Source organism: Mugil cephalus, chromosome 2, assembly GCF_022458985.1.
Source record: "Mugil cephalus isolate CIBA_MC_2020 chromosome 2, CIBA_Mcephalus_1.1, whole genome shotgun sequence".
NCBI classification, from domain to species: domain Eukaryota; kingdom Metazoa; phylum Chordata; class Actinopteri; order Mugiliformes; family Mugilidae; genus Mugil; species Mugil cephalus.
In genome coordinates this window covers 19,967,785-19,988,435 of record NC_061771.1, presented here as the reverse complement: position 1 = coordinate 19,988,435, position 20,651 = coordinate 19,967,785, and the positions used below count along the sequence as shown (strand labels likewise).

Sequence of the window (20,651 nt, the reverse complement as noted above, 5' to 3'; positions counted from 1 at the left end):
GTAGGGCTGGGCAGTATCAAAATTCTGACGGTGCCACAGTATTTTTTTTGTGTCCACAACATTTTCTACTGGTTGAGAGAGAAATTAATGCGGTAGATTGACCAAGGATGGACTATTTTACTGTGATGATGAGGAGATATAGTAGAATAATTTCACATTAGTAGTAAAATAGGTTTGCATGGCCCCGTGTTAGCACTGCGACTTTAGCCCGAGAACACTTGCAAAAAATGATGTCGGATTTTTAAAAACCAAAAAACCCAAACAAGTGACACTAAGCACCTTTTTTGTCAAGTTTTTCCGTGTCTTCAAGTTCTTATAGAGGACTAACCGTAACCCTAACCCTAATCTGCCACTTAATTTTTGGACCTTTCCATCTTCACCACACCTCACAGTTACGCAGTAGCACCATGCGTGTTTAGAGGCGCTACATTGAAAATGGTCATGTCTGAAACATTGTTTCATTCCAAATGCTGTGTTATCAAACACACCGGTAGATCGGTATATTAGAATTTCATATCATTACAGAAATAAATACCGGTATGAACCGGTATAACTTCCGGCCCTAATAAACAGCATTGAATTTACTTTGGGTACATCCTACACAGGCTTTTTTTGCAAAAAGGCCGGAATTGTAAGAAGTCAATGTGACTTTTGAATTGTAAAAAGGTCAGCTGGCATCAGGCATGTACAGTAGCTTTTGCCACAGAAAATGTTTTTGCAGCTGCTGGTGATGCTGCTACTGCACCTTGATCCTGTGCGTAAAACTAACTGCATGTATCTGGTGCTGTAGAAAATGGTAGCTTTATATACCCTGGCATGTTAATACAGGGGCCAGGGGTCTTAGTGGATGTGAACGATGCCCTAATAGGGCTGGTGACAGAGCATTATTATAGCATTTCTATAATGGTACAGTAAAATCGCAGCTACGTTTATTTGTTTGATTTGGCTTTGAGAATAAAACCATTGCCATTTATAGTTACATATTTTGCAATTGCGACGCAGTCATGTGTATCACGCTCCTGTAGTTTATAAAGCTTTTTTGTTTTTAACCCGCCTCCTCCTCATCCTCCCCCTCCTGCTGCTCGCCACGCTCCCTGTAGTGTGTGAGCCGGAGTAAGCCTCTGTCATTTGGGAGAGTCATTAAGTACAGCCTCAGAGTTAATGTCTCTTCTGTTTGCTGCTTTTGAAAAGTTTTCTTTTTTACCTTGGTGGTTTGGGAACAGGAGAAGACAGCAAATTTGGAGCACATCTGCCCTTAAGTTTCCCGTATCTGTTGTTAACTTGGGCGCCCAAGTAAAGGGCAGATGCAAGGAGTCTAAAATCTAGACGCTACATCAGCCAGACACTGAGGCTGTTATCTCAGCAAACAACAAAAAAATCTGTCCGCCGGGGTCTGAAAATAATATCTCTATCAACTCTAAAATATCTACTCTTCTGCATCAATATAAAAGACGGAACATATTTTATTAAAATAATAATAATAATAATAAAAATAGGATTTTACCTTGTGCCAAATGTATGTGTTTTATTCTGTCTTGCAGATTTGGAAAACACATCAACAGTTTAAAACAAAGCTACGACAAATTGCTCTACGTGTAATAAGCTATGAATATTCATATTTCGACAGCAGGCCCAAAAGTGCTGTCTTCATAATGCAATTCTTTCTGACTGCACCTTGACAATGAATAATATTACCAGAATGCAATGCAATTAAAGCAACCCCTTGTTCCCTGTCTCCCATCGCTACAAGTGTCGCCCCTCCCTCCCCCCCACATCCCCACGAAGTACAGTGATAACATTAAAAATTAACCAAGTCATCTGATTCCTTTACTGCAAAATTCATGCGTAATAGTGTGGTGGTAGGACAAGTTGCCTCTGGGCGTTTTTTAGCAGAAGCCAGCCTTTTTTTTTTTTTTTCTTGGCAAGATGCTAAAATGTGTGAGGAGAGACGGTGGGCTTGAATTAGAGAAGCTGAGGTGAATTATAAACCAATAACGGACTAATTGTTATTAGGTCTGAGGTTAGAAAATCCCTCCTCAAATTATTTACATTGTTGACTGCAGATGCAGACGGACGATCAGTCGATGATGAAAGGTGACACACGTAAAGGCAGTGCTCTGTTTTCCGAGCACGAAAAAGAACCAGTGCTGGAGCGAAGAAGGTTTTTATGCAATATTCTGAGGGTGAAGGTCTTTTTTATTTCATCTGAAACTGCTTGGTATGCTGATTATAGTGGCTTGGTGCGCAAAATGGCACTTGCATTAAAACTTGATTGAACACTTCTTATCACATCGTCAGGCCACACAGAAACCCCGGGTGTATATTCAGCACGGCCTCTTTCCTTCCTCTTTTCTTACGAGTACAAAAGTAGCATTTCTAACTGGACTAAGGAAGTTTACAGCCTTTAGTATCATCTTCACAAGTGGTTCTCAACGTTTTTGGGGTCCTGGATCCCGTGCACAAGCTACTCTGATCCTCAAGGTGCTTATCTCAATTTTCAGAGCTAAACTGAACAGAGACGTTAATGAGTTTCCCACGACAACTCCCTGCAGATGTTTCACGTTAAGAGCATTATTAAGAAATGAAACAGTAGGAGCCTTAAAATTTGAAATGGATGCAGATTAGGTTCAGTTTGGATTAACATCCAGTAACGATGAACTATGCAGCTCGGGAGTGAGATTTCTTAATAAAAATATCTACTAAATATTTACATTTGAGTAAAATAATCATATTTCTATAAATGTCATATGATCCGTTTTAAAGGATCGTATTTTCACGGACCTCTTGCAATTACACCACGGACCACTAGGGGTCCATGGACCCCCGGGTTGAGAATCACTGATCTACACGAGTGTAATCTGGTGACTTGTAGTTTCAAACAATTCCCAGTGGTTCAATTCAATGAGTGAGTTCGCTTTCAGATCAAACGAACATATTTTGTGTGTGTGTCCCACTTTTAATTATCTTAGCACAAAAGTGTAACCATAAAATGAGCAGAACCACGAAATACTCCCGCATCACACGTGCATTGTTAAAGTCGGAAACATGTACCGGCATCGGTGAGGCGCAACGCAAACCTGTTACCTGTAATTATCTCTAAATCAATTCTGGATCTCTCCCAACCCACTTGATATTAAACCTGACCCGACCCATAATTAAAAAAAAAAAAAAAAAAAAGACCCACAGCTGCTACTGAGCTGTGATGACAAAAGCTTCAAGGTGCAGGATACAATTGGTACACACACAAAGATAAGTAGTAACAAAGAAATAATACAAATAAATGGAAACACAAGAGATGCAGTGCAGATTGCGGAGGCAGGCGCAGCCTTCATGTTTATGGATTATGTTCACTTGTGTTTCCCACTGAATAGCAGAGGACAACACTCACATCTCTCCATAACCTTGCGTTCTGTTTGCGCACCTGGCACAGCACGGATACCTTCATTAATTACTTAAACCTCCAGACAGCACACTGGGATTTAATGATAAGTGACCTTGTGGTTTTGTAAATACTAACTTATTCTATATTCACCATGTGTAAGGAACACCATATTAATACCGGGCCAGGTGCTCCAAAAACAGACGCAGCTCCTTGAGTCGAGTCAACAAGTGGTTCGAGATATTCCTTGGAGGTTCTGGACCATGTTAACATTAGAGAATCACACTCTGTCTGCTCTTTAATGCTGTCAATCTCCTCCTCCTCCACCACATCCCCCTAAAAGTCACTCTACTGGACCTGGACGTACCCCTGCTCATAAGAGCAGACTGACCTTAAAGCACACTTTAAGTTGGTTGTACTGTCTAGCGCTAAGTCTTTACAGTGAAAAGTGTGGAGCTCTTTTCATGCTGAAAATAAAAATGTAGATACAATGGCAAGACTAATATACAGACGACGTAATCAGTGAGCGCTGAGGCATGGAAGACGAATGAGAGGCTGCACAAATCCTCTGGATATGTACGGAGATAGAACGTATTGAGGGATTTCAATACATTACAGTGACAGTTTGAGGAGGAGCTCCTTTCTGGCAAAGTCCTTGGCGACAGTGCATACATTTACTATAGAGTTCAATCATTTTTCTTGGTTCACAATCAGAGTAATTAAGTTTTGTTAGATTGGCTTGGCTTTTGGCTCATTTTTAGTATACTCTTTGGCAGAGGATAAGTTATGAAAACTCAGTGATAGAATGAGTCAGGATGAAAAAGAACCTTTTACACAGGGTGAATTTGGGCCTAGACATACAGTATATTGACATGCGCGTGAAAAAAAAAAACTAATTATTGCCTTAATCCAACTTTAACTGGAGAATGTTACTCAAACTAATATTGGAGTTCTCCTTATCCGATTAAGACAGCCAGATAATGCGATTGGAAAATGATTTTCACCGGCATGTAGACGCCTTAATCGGACTTTAACTGGACAATGAGCGCGCACATGCTCCACAACCGCTGGAACAATAACATCCAAGAAAGCAGGTCGCAGAAGAAGAAGGTAAACAGAGCCGGTAGAAGAACGGTCTGAGGATCTTATCTGCACTGTAAGTAGCGCGGACATTACGTACGAGATTAAAAAAGCTGAACTGCTATCGATGTTGTTGTCGTTTGAAATGCTGATCTGCCGCATGAATGACTCTTGTTTATTATATGACTTAGTAGGTCAACCGGGAAGGGGGCCGTATTAACGTGGTATTAACCCACTGAAATATCGCCACCTAGTGTGGAGGAGGAAGACATGTTCCTGTCAGTTATTAGATTGTCTCCGTTGCATGTAAACAGGGACAAGGACCGCATTCATGAAGTCGAATTTTGAGCACAGCTCTATAAAGCTGTGCATGTAAATGCACTGATGGTGCAACTGGAATAAATCTGTATCACAAGGGTGGGCATAGCTAAGCCCAGCTCACATACAGCTGGCTGAACCAGCCCCTGGTGACTAGAGAGGATTCACTGTTATATTCATGTAGCCAGTTTGGGATGACATTATCATGCTAGGAGAAGGAGCAATCCTACGAACGGTCAATTCCTTGGCTATCGTCTGACATCAAATCCACTACAAGCCAAAACAATCTCAATGCTATATCTTCACTACCGACTTAAAAGCACAAAATCTATTCAGCACTTCCCTTTAAAGATCTGAGTTGAGCTGAAGGTCAAGAGAGGAGGAACACCAGGATTACTCGTTTCCCTTTGAACTGGGATCAACAACCACTAATACCACCTGACAAGAAAGAAGGACAAAGTGAGAGCGCACGAGAGGGAAAGAGAAAGCGGGAATGAGAAACATAAAAGATACACATCTCCTGAAATGAAGAGAGAGGTAGGATATTGAAGTGGAAATGGAAGACTTTACAGTAGAGAATTTTCATTCTGTTATTTGCCGCCACATTAGGAGACCAAAGGAGCAATTCAATTATGGAACGGGAGGGGGGAGGAGGGGGGGAGGAGGAGAGCGGGAGGGAAAGAGGAGGAGGAGAGGTAAATTGAAAAAATATCATGTTCAGGCAGCTGTCAAAAAAAGAGTGTTGTTTTATGTCCTGTCTTTTCTCTCCAACTTAAAGGACTATCGTATATCATAGCGGTTTATCTCCTGGGCGGAATCATTAGCAACAAAAAGACACTAACTTCTTATTTAACACTTCTGCATGCACAATCTCTCCATCAGCTCGGGAGTCTTTGGCCTGAAAAACGTTGAAGACCCCAGTAGCAGTAGATATTTCCCGATGTGCCATTGTAAATATGAACAAACTGCAACAGATGCAATTACTCAAAACAAGTCTTTCTTGAGCTGTCAATCAAAAGACCAGTGGCACCGTAATGATTCAAACAAGGGCCTCAAACGTAAAACAGGATCTAAAACTCCCTCCGTGGATTTGATAGCGTCGAGAAATGTGTCCGTTAACACGTGGCATAACTTCACAGGCAGAAATTACACAGGAAATGAAGACATTTTTTCGCTGAGCAAGACAGACTGGTAAGTTTAGCCTGTTCATCAAATAGATTGCCTCGCAAGGAAGAGAGTGCTCGGGTAGCTAATGTAGGATATATTACAACCATTTAACTACTGGAAGACCGCATGTGACATGGCAATATGGCGGCAATTTGTCTGTGCTTTTATATGAAATTAGTTTGGGTAAATATGTTTTTAAATGTCTGTTGCAATTTTTTTGATCCATCTTTGTCCACAGGCTTCCCACGAGCACGGGCTTCCCGGTCGTTATCAGATTACTAACAGAGCCGTGCCGGTTATTTACGTGCATAAGTGAACATTGCATCTTCAGAAACTCTTAAATAACCTTCTCCAGTTTCAAGAAACATGTGTTGCCGTTAATGGCGCGCAAACAGGGAGATGAAACGTTCCGTTCCAACGTTTATATCAAACACAGCAAGCAGCGAGTGTACTGGATGTGTTAAGTAGCACTAAAACTAAATGAAAGCCTCATTCAACAAAGACAGGGTATAAAATCTGAGTAGGATTTATTCCAAAACGATGTGTTTCATATGACTACAGCAAGAGGAGCCGTCTGCCCGAGTAGTAGGCTGAAGGCTTCTCTTGGTGTAGTCATGTGTCTTAAAACCCTACATGTCTGGGACGTTTCTGTAATCCCCAAACTAACTAAATCATATCATTGAGAAAAAAGTCGCATACAGTATCTAAGCTTGTGGAGGCTCTAGAGATTAAGTTCCAGACAGAATGGATTGCGACGAGCTTAAACTCTTTACTCCATATTCATTTCCTGTACGTTTTTTTTTTTTCGTCATGTCTACCTCTGTCTCTCCTTTCGGTTGCTTTGATCCTTCCTCTTTCGGCTTCCGTGAGAAACGGAGTCATTATGGACTGCGCCGGCGCTGTCGCGGATGAAGACCTTTCAAGCGGCCTGTTGTATTTTTAACATGTGGCGGGAACCGAAGCCCGCGCATCCTTTGTGTCTCCCTCCAAACGACGTCCCTTTTTCTCTTGATCTTCCCGTCCGTCTGACGCGCACACTGCGAAATCGGCACCGGCAGACACTAACACACACACACACTAACACACACACACAACATCTGCTCGCAAAGTTCAGACAGCGAGAAAGTTCCTTCTGTTCAGACCTCCTCTGCTGTGTGTGTGTGTGCGCGGCTGCTTGACGGGGAAGCGGCGAAATAATGAATCGTTCCCTCCGTTAAAGTGGTGTTTGACAAATTAAAATGAATGAATGTTCAGGCGCACACCTCCGCGCCATACGGCGGCTTAGGCCAGGTCTGAGGAGGGATATTTCCCAGAAGGCCCCGGGTTTGAGACTGATGGTTTGTGACATCGGCGCTCGGCGCGCACTCAACTCCCCAGCAACGAGAAACTGAAATATTCACTGTCTGTCCCGCCATGCCTCTGCATAGATCACTGCCTTTATTTGATCAATCTGGGCTTCATGCGTCCCTGATGGAAGGCAAAAAAAAAAAAAAAAAAAGAAGTGTTCTAATTCTCTTCATCCTTGCCGTCCTCTTGAAGCTGCTGGCTATCGGAATCATTTCACATCCATCTGCCGAGGGCCTCAGAGCTAATTAAAAGCAGCAGCTCGCTCCTCTCTTACCTGGGCCGCGGGTCACAAGTTAAAATACTGTATATATATCAGCGTCTGCGGCGCCGGGGTGACGGCACTGACCCAAAGATGTTTCGACTGCAGCCGGACAGCGGGAGAAGAAAACAGGCTGGATATGTTTGAGGCTCCGGAGCGCGCGTCGCCGGACGAAGGGAGGGAAAACATTTTGCGAGGGCAAAGGAAAGGAGGGGGGCAAATGAGAAAGATGGCAGAGCAGCATGGAAAGGGAGAGGACGGGGAGTGAGGGCTCCATTAGATTAGAGCAGAGAGTGTGGGAAGTGACAGCTTGTAAGTTCTTTGCTGGCCAGTATTTTGAGGGCCGGGGGAGTTTGGGAATATTCATAGACAGACCGGATGTGTGCGCGGGTAGAGGAGGTTGTAGCCACACAGTATGGCTGTGTGTGTGTGTGTGTGTGTGTGTGGGGAGGATATGCAGAGTGGGGTTAGGGGCAGGAGTGTGGCCGTAAATTGAGAGCGGTGGGAGAGGCAGAGAGACAGACAGCGGGATGGGACTGGGGACTCTGGGAGTGATGCATATCGGATCAATAAACTTCATAAACGACATCATCAGCTCGGTCACCACGAAGACAGCCAACCGCCGGGCACCATCTGGCCACGTCTCACCGGACGGTGGGATCAGCCAGCGCAACCTCGCGCACAGGCGAGCGCACAGGCGAGCGCGCGGACGGCGCGCAGCAGAGCCGCGCAAATATTCACCGGCGCTCGCTTCCGACATGCACGGGCGCACGCAGAGAGCCAGGTAGACGCAACTGAGACTGGTCCGGAGAGAGACTCCTGTGTGTGTGTGTGTGTGTTTGAATGCATTCACCACAGCGGTTAAGCAGTTTACTCAGGACCAAAGGTTTATGGGCTCTGTATAACACTATATCCTGCAGCATGATAATGACTGTAAAAGAGGCAGGGAGCGAGAGAGGGACAGCTGAGGGAACAAATCTAAAGAATAATTTAGAGAAAAGTGGGAGTGAGAGATGGAGCAGGGTGAGAGAGAGGGGGGGGGGGGGGCAGGAAGACATGTCTTGTAGAGACAAGAAGGGAACTGTGAAGAAAGGTGCAAATTAGTCTTTTCTATGAGGGTTCAAAGGAAGTGTTATGCATGAGTCTTCATCACAGTACGTGCATGTGGGCTGAAAGCAAATCCAGATTACATTAATAGCTAAAAATAATAAAGCTAGGTGCTCCTCTTTCAGGCTTCAGCATTGTAAAAAAAATGTGTATGCACTCGAAGAAAACATTTTAGCATGTAACGTCGAAACTATTTCTGTTTTACACAACACATTACCAAACCTCACCACTGACAGAGCCAGCTGTCACATTTATCTTGTTGCCATAGATACAGGCGCTGGCACACATGACTCCAGTTTCAGAGTCCCTTGCCGGGTTTACATGTAAACTTTTTTTTCTCGTTCCGATTCGATTCAGATCGGCCGTTTACACGTGAGGTGATCTATTTTGATCTGATGTTTACATGATGTAACACTGCTTTTATTTAAGGGTGGGCGATGCTGGGAATTTTGGTATCGATCCGATGCCAAGTAAATACAGGGCTAGTATCGTCGGTATCGATACCGATACTTTTTACTTGAAAAGACAGATTTGGAGAGAAGCTGCGCTCACGTGAACTCTGTGAGGAGTCATTTTTCTGGACGTATAGAAGAGAAACCGAAACAAACGTATCAATCTCGTCACGCTAGTATTGATACGCCCAGCCCTACTTTTAATGGGAACGGCCGTTTTACAGACGTGCAACAAGCAAGGAAAACATCACGTGACCGATCAAAGATGGAGGTCTCTCGTCTAATCGGCATAGTAGGTGCTTTTGTTTTCACACTTTTATCATTAAAGCTATTGGGATTCGTAAGGTTTGTGGGCTCATATCCACTTTCGCTGTTGCTTAGCCTTAGAGTAGTCGGTCTTCCACGGTTTACCAGCTGTTCTACGACTTTGTTCCACGCTTCAGTCTGTCCAAGGCTTCAATTAATTTTTGATGGACCCTTTTAAACAGTTCGATATTTCTATTTTCTATTTTCTGCCGTCTGAACCTGCCATAGTGTCTTGTTCTTTTAGAGTTTCAGAGTCTTTCAGAGTGACTTTCCATCGGTTTGGGAAAAGGAATATTCTACCCCTGAAAAAACGAATGAAATTTCATTCAGTTTGGGCCTGTTTATTCCGATTTAGGTGTTTACATGGATTTTTATTCAGTTTTGCTTCTAAACCAACTGTAATCGGAATATGTGGCTCCATGTAAACCCAGCTAATGCTCACACTAAAGTGTCACACCAATCGGGACGTCTTAGGTCAAACTAACTGTCGACACGAGAGCACCTATGTGAGTATCCGTCTCCTGAACAGCAATAAAGAATCATATCTTAGTCGCCGTCTCTTTCTTAGCCTGCAGTCAATGCTGCTTTAATATGGACAAGCGGCCTTAAAATAGTTGGAGAGAGAGAGAGACGTGATGGAAAGCAGTCTCAGCTTCACATTTGGGGAATTGGGATCTTTAATTTACACTGCAGCATTATTTTTTTTATGTGCAAGTGCTTGTGGTCGTAAATGTGACATTAAGAAGCAGCGAGGATGACAAGAACAGCAGCCCTTATATCTTTATTTTGCTAGTTTTTAGACGGCCTTCTGTCACCACATATAGTATTTATGGTTATTAAAACATGTGAAGGGGCAGAGGTCAGAAAAAAGGGCTCCTATTATACTGCACAGAATATTAGATGTGCAGATGTGCATGTTTATCAATGGCTTGCTTTCTACATTGCCCATTATTTTTTTTTTAGTTTTTATATATAATACATTTTAAACTGAATGAATTATAAACCCTATGTCAAATATTTCTACATTTATATTTTAAGACAAGTTATGTTGCATAGTTCACAGTCAGCCAGTGAACACTTTAATGGCTCTTTTAACATTTACCTGCATGCAAAGCCACACTCCCGCTTGATTGGTCAACACAACAGAAAACAGAACGGTTCCAGCACCACAGGCTCGTCTCTTGCCTCTAAAGTCTGCGCATTTAAACGCAAACAACTCTTTGCTGGGGAGAATGTGACCACTCACTGAACTTGGCAAGCACACGCCAACTTTCACGCACCGGGGCAACCAGCCAGGCCGCCGGCTGAAGTCAACTTGCCAGCTACTGTGGCGAGCTCAGCTAAAATCCCAGTCTGAGTTTGTCATCGGCCATTGGAAGCATCAAGAACTACGGTTAAAGAGAAGCTTTCTGCCTTATTAATTTTTCTGATCTAAGCCCTTTATTAACCGAAAGCGCAAAAAAGAAAAAAGAAAAAGTATCCATGAAGTTAAATATTGAGGAACCTCTCTGTCTGCCTTTCTCTCCCATTCAAGGAGTTGAGAGGTTTTTGAGGCCACTCGACAGAGTTAACTGAGATGGAAATTATTTATATTAAGCTATCAGAGGCAAAAAAACACCCTCTCTCCGCATTAAATTGGTATATGGTCTAAATAAAATACCCCCTACATTAAGTGTCGAGCTTTCGCTGTGTGAAATAGCACCTCTGCTAGTTATTCCCAGAATGTCACTGAAATTGTATTAAATTAAAACACATTAATTTCGGATGACTTTAGCCGAGCAAGTCTGGTATTAGGCACAAAGCAACAGTGTCTGGAGCAAATGTAAGTTAGCTAGGAAACCCTCGAATGTGATCGGTTGTTCCGATAATAAAATGCATGGGCTCGGCATTTTTATCACTTATTTTTTTCCTCGACTTAATCAAGATAAATCACACAGGGTAATGGATCCGGTGTAGCAACATTAGCCACACACACACACACACAAACACCGACGTAAACATTGGCCACAGCGTCATCTGTGCCGTGACCAGGAGGCCAAACCTCTCAGCTGGCTGCTGAGCTGCGTACACCTGCCAAGCTGTGACAGCCGATTGCTCACTGTCAAATCATATTGTGTTTTAAATACGCTGCTAACCGACTGCTGCAAGTGTTACATCAGTGCTTACTCTGCAGTCTCTGCAGCCACTCCAGTTTCAACTCAAGTGTGTGCTGTCTTCACTTTTTGCTCTTGCTATTATTTGCTCTGTTGACATGTTTGTTTGAGGACTCATCCTTAGGGCTCCTGATGGCGAGCGTCCACGAACGATCTGTACGGCCAAACATTCCTCTTCTACTCGTTACTTGTCTGATAAACTTTGATGAGAACCACCCTGACAAACACGAGATACTGTATTTCCTCTAATAGTGGCGGTATTTAATTAATAGCTGGGTTTCTTATAATGGTCGGGGAGCATGGTTTACATGAAGAAATAAAGATCGGCCTCAAATACAGGCCCGGGTTGTGGAAGTCAACCTATTATAGATGTAGTTACATACAGGTGCCACAGGTGGCAGTAGCTACATTTGAAGTGCCACATGAACTGGCTTTTCAATGAAACGCCATCAAAACAACTTTAGCAGCATGCCGCGAAGAAGAAACCTTGACGTGAACTTCAAGGAGAAGATTTTGAAATACAGCAAAATACAGGAGAGGAAGCTGTGAAACGTTTTAATATTGAGCCGTGAAGAGCAAGATACCAGTACGCTATGTCCATTTCAGCTGCTGTAAATCTTTCATGTCTGTACGGTACTATTTTTTTTAACCCTTTAAAACCTCCCAAAAAAACGCAAGCCCGGAGAGTCACTGTTTGAGAGAGTTGTTTGGAGGAATTTGTTGGTTAAAACGAAGTCTGTTATACCCTTGAGATGTCACAAAGGTCTTCCAGAAAAAAAGCACAACTTCCCAGTTTTCAGCCACACTTTGAATTTTGTCAATAGGGCAACCCATTGTGAGTTACGGTAATTCAAAAACCAAGTTTAAAACCAGGTTTAAAAGGGTTAAACCTTGTCAATTTGCCCAATAAATGGTTTATTCGTTAGTCCGTAGTTTATTTGTTAGTCTGTAGTCCGTTCTGACCACCCATGTTTATATATGGGTTTATTTCCTAACATAGAGTAAATGTTAGGAAAACTTTGTACAAATATACTGGTACGTACCGATATTAAGCAAAGCCAATTAGACAGACCTCTAATAAAAGCCTACCTCCAATAATGGCCGGGTATTCTGGTCAGCGGAGTAAATAAAGGCCCTGGTCTCTATTAGAGGAAATACGGTACTTTGTGGTATTTCTTCTTTGTGCTCATAAGAAACATGGATGAACGGCCTGTGGTCAAAGTCAAAGTTTCAAATTTTCCATGTAGGCTTCATGTATGATACATCATTGGCTGAATGTTCACCACCTTAGAGTCAGATGACATGACATGATCTCACAAATTGGCTCTTTGGTGCATACAGCCTATAGCCTCAACCGGACTCATTAGACTCATTACTGGCCCTAAAACCAATGTAAGGTGTGAGGGGGGGGGGGCTGCTCTTTTTTATACTGCAGTCAATACTACTTGAATATGAACAATGGAGAGAGAATGAATGCAGAGACACATGTTTGTTGTGGAGTCGGGACCTTTAATTTACGGTGATTTCATTTCATTTTTTTCATTATGTGTGAGTGCTCGTGGTGTTATCTGAGATTGGGAGATTTTTTTTTTTGCCTCATTCATCCAGAGTATACTGCACTGAAATATGTAAACAGGCTGTTGAAATGATAAATGACACTAAAAACGACTCCTCTTTTCTGTTTTGTTTTGTTTTTTTGTTTTTTTGTGAGTAGCCGCGGGGATCACAGTTTAAAGAGGCTAATACGGTGTAGCGGGGACGCTCTGACAGTAAACACTTTTGATGCAGGCAGCGTCTTGAGCAGCAAAATAATTGCCGTCCACTGTCATTAAGCCACACTCAATGAAGCCCCATTAAGTTAACAGGAGAACATTATCCACGTTCATTCAAATTAAAAAGCAAAGTCAAACTTGACGTGAACGAGAAAGAAAAAAAAACTGCTTACGCAACCTGACTCCACAAAGCAGTTTTGAGGCGGTGGCTGTCGTTAAAAGAGTGAAAAAGTTGGTGCCTGGTCGTTTGCGTGTACAGCAGGGCCACCGACAATCCCACTCAACAACACACCAGGGAGCAGTTAGTGCTTTTAATAGGGAGTTAGTTATCTCAGAGTCCAAAACAGCCTAATGAAATCACTGAAGGTCTCTGTCTCAATACCCTGTGATGGGTAGATTCAAAACGGTGCGTGTTCGCAAGTAATTTAAGGCCTCAATCTATAGCACATCATTCTGGAAACCCTTCACAACAACAACTCCATCTGTACTTCAAATACTTGTTAATTATTTACACACTGTATGAGAATTTTTCAAAAATAATGACACTGACATACGACTATAATAATATAATATATGCAAAGTGGAGGCATTTGAAAAGCAACGGGACGAAAGAATAAAAGCTTGAGCCTCATATCTTTGCTGTTCAATTGAACAACCTCCTACATAAACCTACAATTCCCGAGTGACCCTGTAGACTCGATTCATTCAAACGTCCATTTAATCTCTCCTTGATAACGTCCCAAGCCTGTAGTGATGAAAAGGGTCAGTTATCTAAATAGCTTATTATTTATGACAACTGACGCGCAAGGATTAAAAAGAACTCTCCCGCGCTTCCGGAGTGCGCTAATTAGCGCAGCGGCGAGGGACAAGAAACTTCGTCTCCCGCTGCATTCAGTCAGGCACGGCAGAAACATGGGTGCGTGATAGAGAGAGGGGGGACTTACATTCGCTTGTTGGGGATGATCTTGTGTCCGTCTTTGAACCACGTGACCTGCGGTTGGGGAAAAGACGGGAGGGGAGGCGGGCTGATGACGGCTGCTCGGCCCTGAGTGGCCGTCTTCCTCTGCTCCTCGCCGGAGAAGTTCCCCAAAACTTGATGAAGAAGGAAAACATGCATCAGATTCTATCACACGGTGAAACAATTCAATTCAAGATTCAGGATCACTTTATTGGTCCCCACAGGGAAATTGTTTCGTCTGAAAGTCTTAAGACAAGATATGCAGTCCAATCTACAGTCCAATTTACATGGGATATACAAGCATTTATGTCTCGGTGCCAAAGTGTCTCGGTGTGGATCCAAACAATGAATGAAAAGTGGCTCTAGAGCAGTGGTTCCCAACCTTTTCATGGGTCCTGGACCCCCTACAACCTCAATTAGCTCAGTTTCATTTCCAGCGTTAACCTGAACATACACATTAATGAGTTTCCCACGTCAGCTTCCTGCACATGTTTCACAATAAGAGCATTATTGAGAAACGAATGGCGCATGGTCACTGAAACAATACGGGACTCGTCATTTGAAATGGATGCAGACTGTGTTAAGTTTGCATTAACTACATTAACTTTAAACAATACAACCCGGGAGCAAGATCTCTTAATAAAAAACGGTAAATTACACTGGTGAAAACCGATGTAATAAGAGAAAAAATCCTGTTCCCCTCTGTGGTTTAGGTAGATTAAGGTTTCAGTCACATTTCAGTAAAATAATCCTACTTCTATAAATGTCATAGGATATTATTTTCAAGGATTTAAAGGATTTTATTTTCATGGAACCCTTGTAATTACACCAGGGACCACTAGGGGCACCCTGATTGAGAATCACCGCTCTAGAGTCGGAGCTTGTGGGTCTGGTGGGTAATTTAATTTAGTCGTGTTCTGTCGTTACAAAAGTTTCTTTCTTTTTTGTAGTCTCCTGGCCTTTTGTTTGTTCTTTTTTTTAGAATTGAACACATTTTCATTCAGGGGTAAAAGATCTCAGAGCTAACAAGCTTGGCATCCATCAGATAGCAAGCTAATTAGCTTCGTCGTAAACAATACAATGACAAAATGTTAATTCAAAAGATGTCTTGTCTTTGACTCATTAGCATGAGTGATGCCACTAAAATTAATAGATTTTTTTTTTCTTTTGTAGATGCTGGTGAAACCAGGCCATTAGTCTCAGTACTTTTACTATGTTTAGACACAAATATTAGTCCAGAAATGTCCTTTATACCTTTTTATTGACTGACAAATTGGCTTTATTTATAAGAGGAGATGTTTACTGGCATGGCCAAAGTTGTTACCAGTGAAGTTAACATCTAACGACTGGTGCCGTTATAATAATTGACATTTAAAGTTACTTTTTACTTGTCACACTGTTCGTGCATGTGTGTGCGTACTTACAGGCCACCTGCACCTCCGTCCTCCTCTGTATCACTGCCCCCATCCTGTTCCTCACCATACACTGGTACAGGCCGGCCTCAGTCCTCCTCAGAGCCGGCATGGACAACCTAAGGACGGACAAACACGCAGAGTGCGGTGATGACGGGGGTGTGTTCGTTATTAAAGGCGTAAATAAATATAAAAGGAGGCACAGAAAGTGATCTCGGGAGGCCCATAACGCAGAAGGCAAAGGAGGCGGAGGTCTGTTTGTCCATATGTACGCACTGTGTAATGGCTTTTCATGACCTTGATCTGAGGAAACAGAAAGTTTCCTGGTAACAGAAGGGAAGGCAGGTGTGTGTGTACAGTGCGTGTGCTGTATATATTCTTAACTGTTTTATTTTTTTTATTTTTTATTTTTTTTTTGGAGAGGGATTGTTAATGGGGTTTTAATGGACTGTGCCTCACTAATGGGGAGTTTGGCATAGGATCTAGGCCGGTGCCACGCTGGAAAAAAAAAAAAACACAAAAATTGCGCAGGCACGCTTGCACTGACACGGACATGCACACATGACTACACACAAACCGGATAGACACAGCAAAACTGGACACCGCTTTGGGGCTCATTACGACTACCAGGACAGCCAAGTATTTAACTCCCAGGCTGTCGGCGTACGCTGCCAACGTACACAAGCCCCCCCCCCACCCCCACCCCGCACACACGAATACACGTGCGCACACATCAAAGACTCGGCACGCGCAACTCCATCTGAATCAGCAATGACACATTACACGGCAGCTCTGATCCCGAAACAGATTTTGATATTAGACGCTTCTTAACGCCGCGTGCCTCTCTCTCTCTCTCTCTCTCTGACTGCGTTCGGTTACAGTTTCAACGGAAATGTTTGGGCTCACGACACGGTGCCGCGCGCACATTTCAATGTCGGCAATTCAATAAGTTCTCAGTCAATTTGTCTGACACCTTGCAGGTGAGCAGAGAGTCCCCCCGTCTGATTCAAGACGAGAACAATTTCAATCACGCCTGACCAGGCCCTCCCTGCAGCATCGACCTGAACACTGAGAAGAATGGAGGCATTAATACGCTGGCTTTTATGTGGCTAAAATACGTTTTGCCGCTGACCCTGTCCACCACAGTTCATCGCTGGGCTGCCACGCCTGTGCACCTGTCTGCTTCTCCAGTCTGGGGTGTGTCATCTACAATCACAGCACTTCAAAGAAACCAAACTACCCCTCTGAGCTCAGTAATTGAGTAAACTTTCCCACCACTGCCATGAAGTATATTTTATTTCCCTCTATGTTGCCTGTACAGTCTGTATCTGACACAACTGCCGGGTAGAGAAAAACGTTCTTTGCGAGAAATAACTTCACTCCATCCGAGCATGGACTACAGACAAGGCAGTCACACTGTCAGCATTGTCCCTGAAAATAAAGCAACTGTTAAATCTTCCTTTTTTTTTTTTTTTTTTTGTCTAGTAAAGTTGTTTTCCATCTGGCCGTGTGTAAAAAGTGACAGGCTGCTGTACTTGAACTGACGCTGAAAAATAAAAAAAAGAAACCTCGCTAAAGTTTCCATTATGTAAACCTTTTTCACTTACAGCACCACTCGTCTCAATTATTCACTGTCTGGGAAATTGTATGGCAAAAGAGTTAAATAAATATTAAAGAATCTAAAGAGGTCGAGATGGAATTAGTTACTTTGTGTAGGCCAGAATTAGTGTCACTGATGTGGAAATGAACTGAACGGCAGTGCTTTTAAACAGATTTCTTAACGATGCGTCTGACAATCAGTCTGTCATTCATGCAGTCACGTTCCCATCACTTCAAAGGACGTAACAGTAATTACTGGGAGATTTAACCTGAATCTTTAATCACCACTTGCTGTCAGGTCTTCACCCTAAAATGTAATGCAGGGGTCTTCAACATTTGGATTCAATTAATTAATGTGTATTGGAAGAAATTGAAATGTCGGGGGAAATTTATATATATATATATATATATAAAATGTCTAATCAACCAAAGATTTTGCGACCCCCCCTGCAGTACTCAACGGATCCCCTAGGGGTCACAGACCCCCGTTGAAGACCTATGATGTAACGAGTGACTGTTCAAACAGGCTTGCGGTTATTTGATAGTTCATTAGTAGATAAAATGAGTCAATTCTAATATAACGGCACTGCACTAAATCTTCATGACGGTATTCAGTATTTGTCTAAAATGACTGAGAGAGCTCTTAATGCAACTGTGTTCTCATTTCATTATTTCACTGGGTTTGATTAAATAACAGAAACGCGTCCTCCAAAATGATCATACAGATGAATTATCACCTTTCAGATGCCGATCCAACATCCACGAAGGAGGATTTAGTGCATGAATGAGTATTATATTAAAACTAGTGCTGTCGAGCGATTAAAAATTTTAATCAGATTAATCACAGGGTTGCTGTGGATTAATTTCGATTAATCACGATTAAATATGATTTATTTTTAATCTATGTTATCACAATGCTCAAGAAAGAGGGGAATATATATATGAACTTAACTTGTTTACTAAACACTTTCAGCAGTTTCAACAAAATTACCTTTTGTCTCTTTCTTTTAAACAAACATTCATCCACATTAATGTGACCCCGTTCCTCCTCTTTCAGCAGCTACTAAGACAAACTAATTTCTTATTTTCTTATTAGTTGCTGCAACTGAGAACAGTCTCTCACATGGAACAGTGGTTGCAGCAGTGGCCAGATACTTGCAAGCCAGGATTGCTTTCTTGTCTTTGTCTTAGTTTGTCTCAAGCTGGGCTACGCGTTAGCTAAAGTGCTAGCAGAATCCCAGGCTAATGTATGCTTCGCATTGATGTGGTATTTTTAGGCTGGAAGTGCTTTGGTGAAAAGAAAACCCCTGCAGAGTGTGCATAAAACTTTATGTCGGTCGACTGTTCCGGCTTTTTTTTGTTTTGTTTTTTTTGTTCTTAAATGTCCCATGGAGAAGTCCAACGTGCTGTTTAGAGTCTTCCATTTTTACCGATTGGTTCTGCTGCCTGTCACTACCAGATCAATTGCACGTTTGTAGTAACCCTACTTTGACAAACTGCCCAAAATGCGTTGCCAGAGATGTTCAGAGTCATTTTACTCTGCAGATGGGTTAATTGCATTTAATCAGATTAATCATGATGATGGATTAATCTACATTAATACGCTAATTTTGACAGCCCTAATTAAAATGCATTCCTATTCACTAATGTGAAAAAATTAACTGGAAAGTGAGAGTGTGTCCCTGTAACAAGAGGAATACCAGTCCACACACACGTCAGGAACAACCAAGGTTCAATGGATGACCTCTATGCGTCTGTTCACAACTAACAGTGACTAATGTAAAGGTGGAATACCAAAATCAGGAAGGTAATTCCAGACCCCTACGCGCTCATATACACTCACACACACACTCATATTCACAGGACACTGCCAATTCAGCATACCCCCAGTCTCGCCAAACTAAAGTAGCCAGAACGCTGGGAGCAGTCCAGAGCTACACAACGCCTCCTGGCTTGAACAACAACTGCCTACAAAATGCTGGCTCAACCTCCCCCCTCCCTCAGTGTGCATGCGTTCCCTAGATTCCCTCTATTTCTGAATGATGTGAAAAACAATTTTGTTTCACAGCTGCAGTTTTGCCGAGAGGGATTGCTTAGCTCTTACCAACCAACACACACAGGGACAGGGAGGGAGAGAGAGGAAGAGAGAGAGAGGAAGAGGAAGACAAAGCAGAGAGGTACAGAGAGAAAAGCAAAGAAACAGCTCAGACATATTGATTGGTTCCCCTCTTGTTTCCCCAGACCATATACATATTTATGGTGCTAATTATTAATCTCACTTTGGCTGTGCAGTCTGAATGCTCTGACCTTCTCTTAACACACTCCATCAGCTCTTATGCTGCAGCTGTCTGGCCACGCTGTGGGCATGACCAAACACGTAGCTGACCATCACAAGGAAATGAAAGGAAAAAAAAGGGGGACGTCACCTACACAGAAAGCAGAGGCACATGAACTCGGAGACATCGGAGAGATCCCGGTCGGCGCTAACTGACCTGTATTGTGGTGTCCAGTCAGTGATGTTGCTGTTGTTGAGAGTCCAGCGATACTGCAGAGGCCAGCTGCCTCCAGCCAGGCAGGTCAGTACCAGTCTGTTTCCCTCCAACACCACCTGCTGCCCCAGTCCAGCCCCTCGCACATAGGGAGCCACCTCTGACAGAGAGACACGGAAAAGAAAACGTGTTAGACAATACGGAAAATCTCGGTATCCATCCCCCCCACGCCAGTGAAAATAGAAATGATGTATATTCTGTCCTTTGCACAAAAAAAAATAAATAAATAAATCACAGGCATAACAATGTTTCCTGGTTTTATTGTAAAGGGTCTGTCTGGAATCTGCAAAGTTTGTAATGATGTTTCCAGGTACCTTTTTAGCAAATGTCAAGTCAGAAATGAAAACCGATTTTCAAAACAACATTAAAAAGAAATGTTACCGCGTCACCTTGATGTGCGTATGCATGTGTTTTTATTCCCTGCTCCCTGTCTGCAGGACTCAAAGAGAGATGTCTCCCTCCATTAGTGAGGTCTGTCAAACCCTTCTTTTACTACTCCTCATCACGCAGACAGGTTACAAAAAAAAAATCTCAGAAAACCTACATATACTGCTATAAAAACATAGCACATGTTCTGGAGTGTCATTATGATTTCATGTTAAATAATGATTATGACCTGGCTGTGTTTGCTGTGCTGTGCTGTGTTTGATGTTAACAATGCCACTAATTATGGCACGACTGGAAAAATATACCGAGCCATGAACATGTACCCTCAGTGGCAACACAGACGGGGCCTCTTACTCATAAGAAAACACTCATGCCTTTTGTCTCCGATGTAAAGCCCACACACGAA

At 42.7% G+C, this 20,651-nt stretch overlaps 1 protein-coding gene across 2 annotated transcripts in view; it reads right to left on the bottom strand.

The window, feature by feature from the left end:
- LOC125004304 (protein sidekick-1-like) overlaps window positions 1-20,651 on the bottom strand; it is a 243,981-nt gene that overhangs the window by 129,932 nt on the left and 93,398 nt on the right. For both annotated transcript variants that reach the window (XM_047578816.1, XM_047578817.1), the window contains exons 2-4: window positions 19,802-19,958; window positions 15,723-15,829; window positions 14,285-14,432 (exon numbers count right to left, since the gene is read on the bottom strand). In XM_047578816.1, the coding sequence (XP_047434772.1) occupies window positions 14,285-14,432; window positions 15,723-15,829; window positions 19,802-19,958 (412 nt within the window). The remainder of the gene's footprint in view (window positions 1-14,284; window positions 14,433-15,722; window positions 15,830-19,801; window positions 19,959-20,651) is intronic.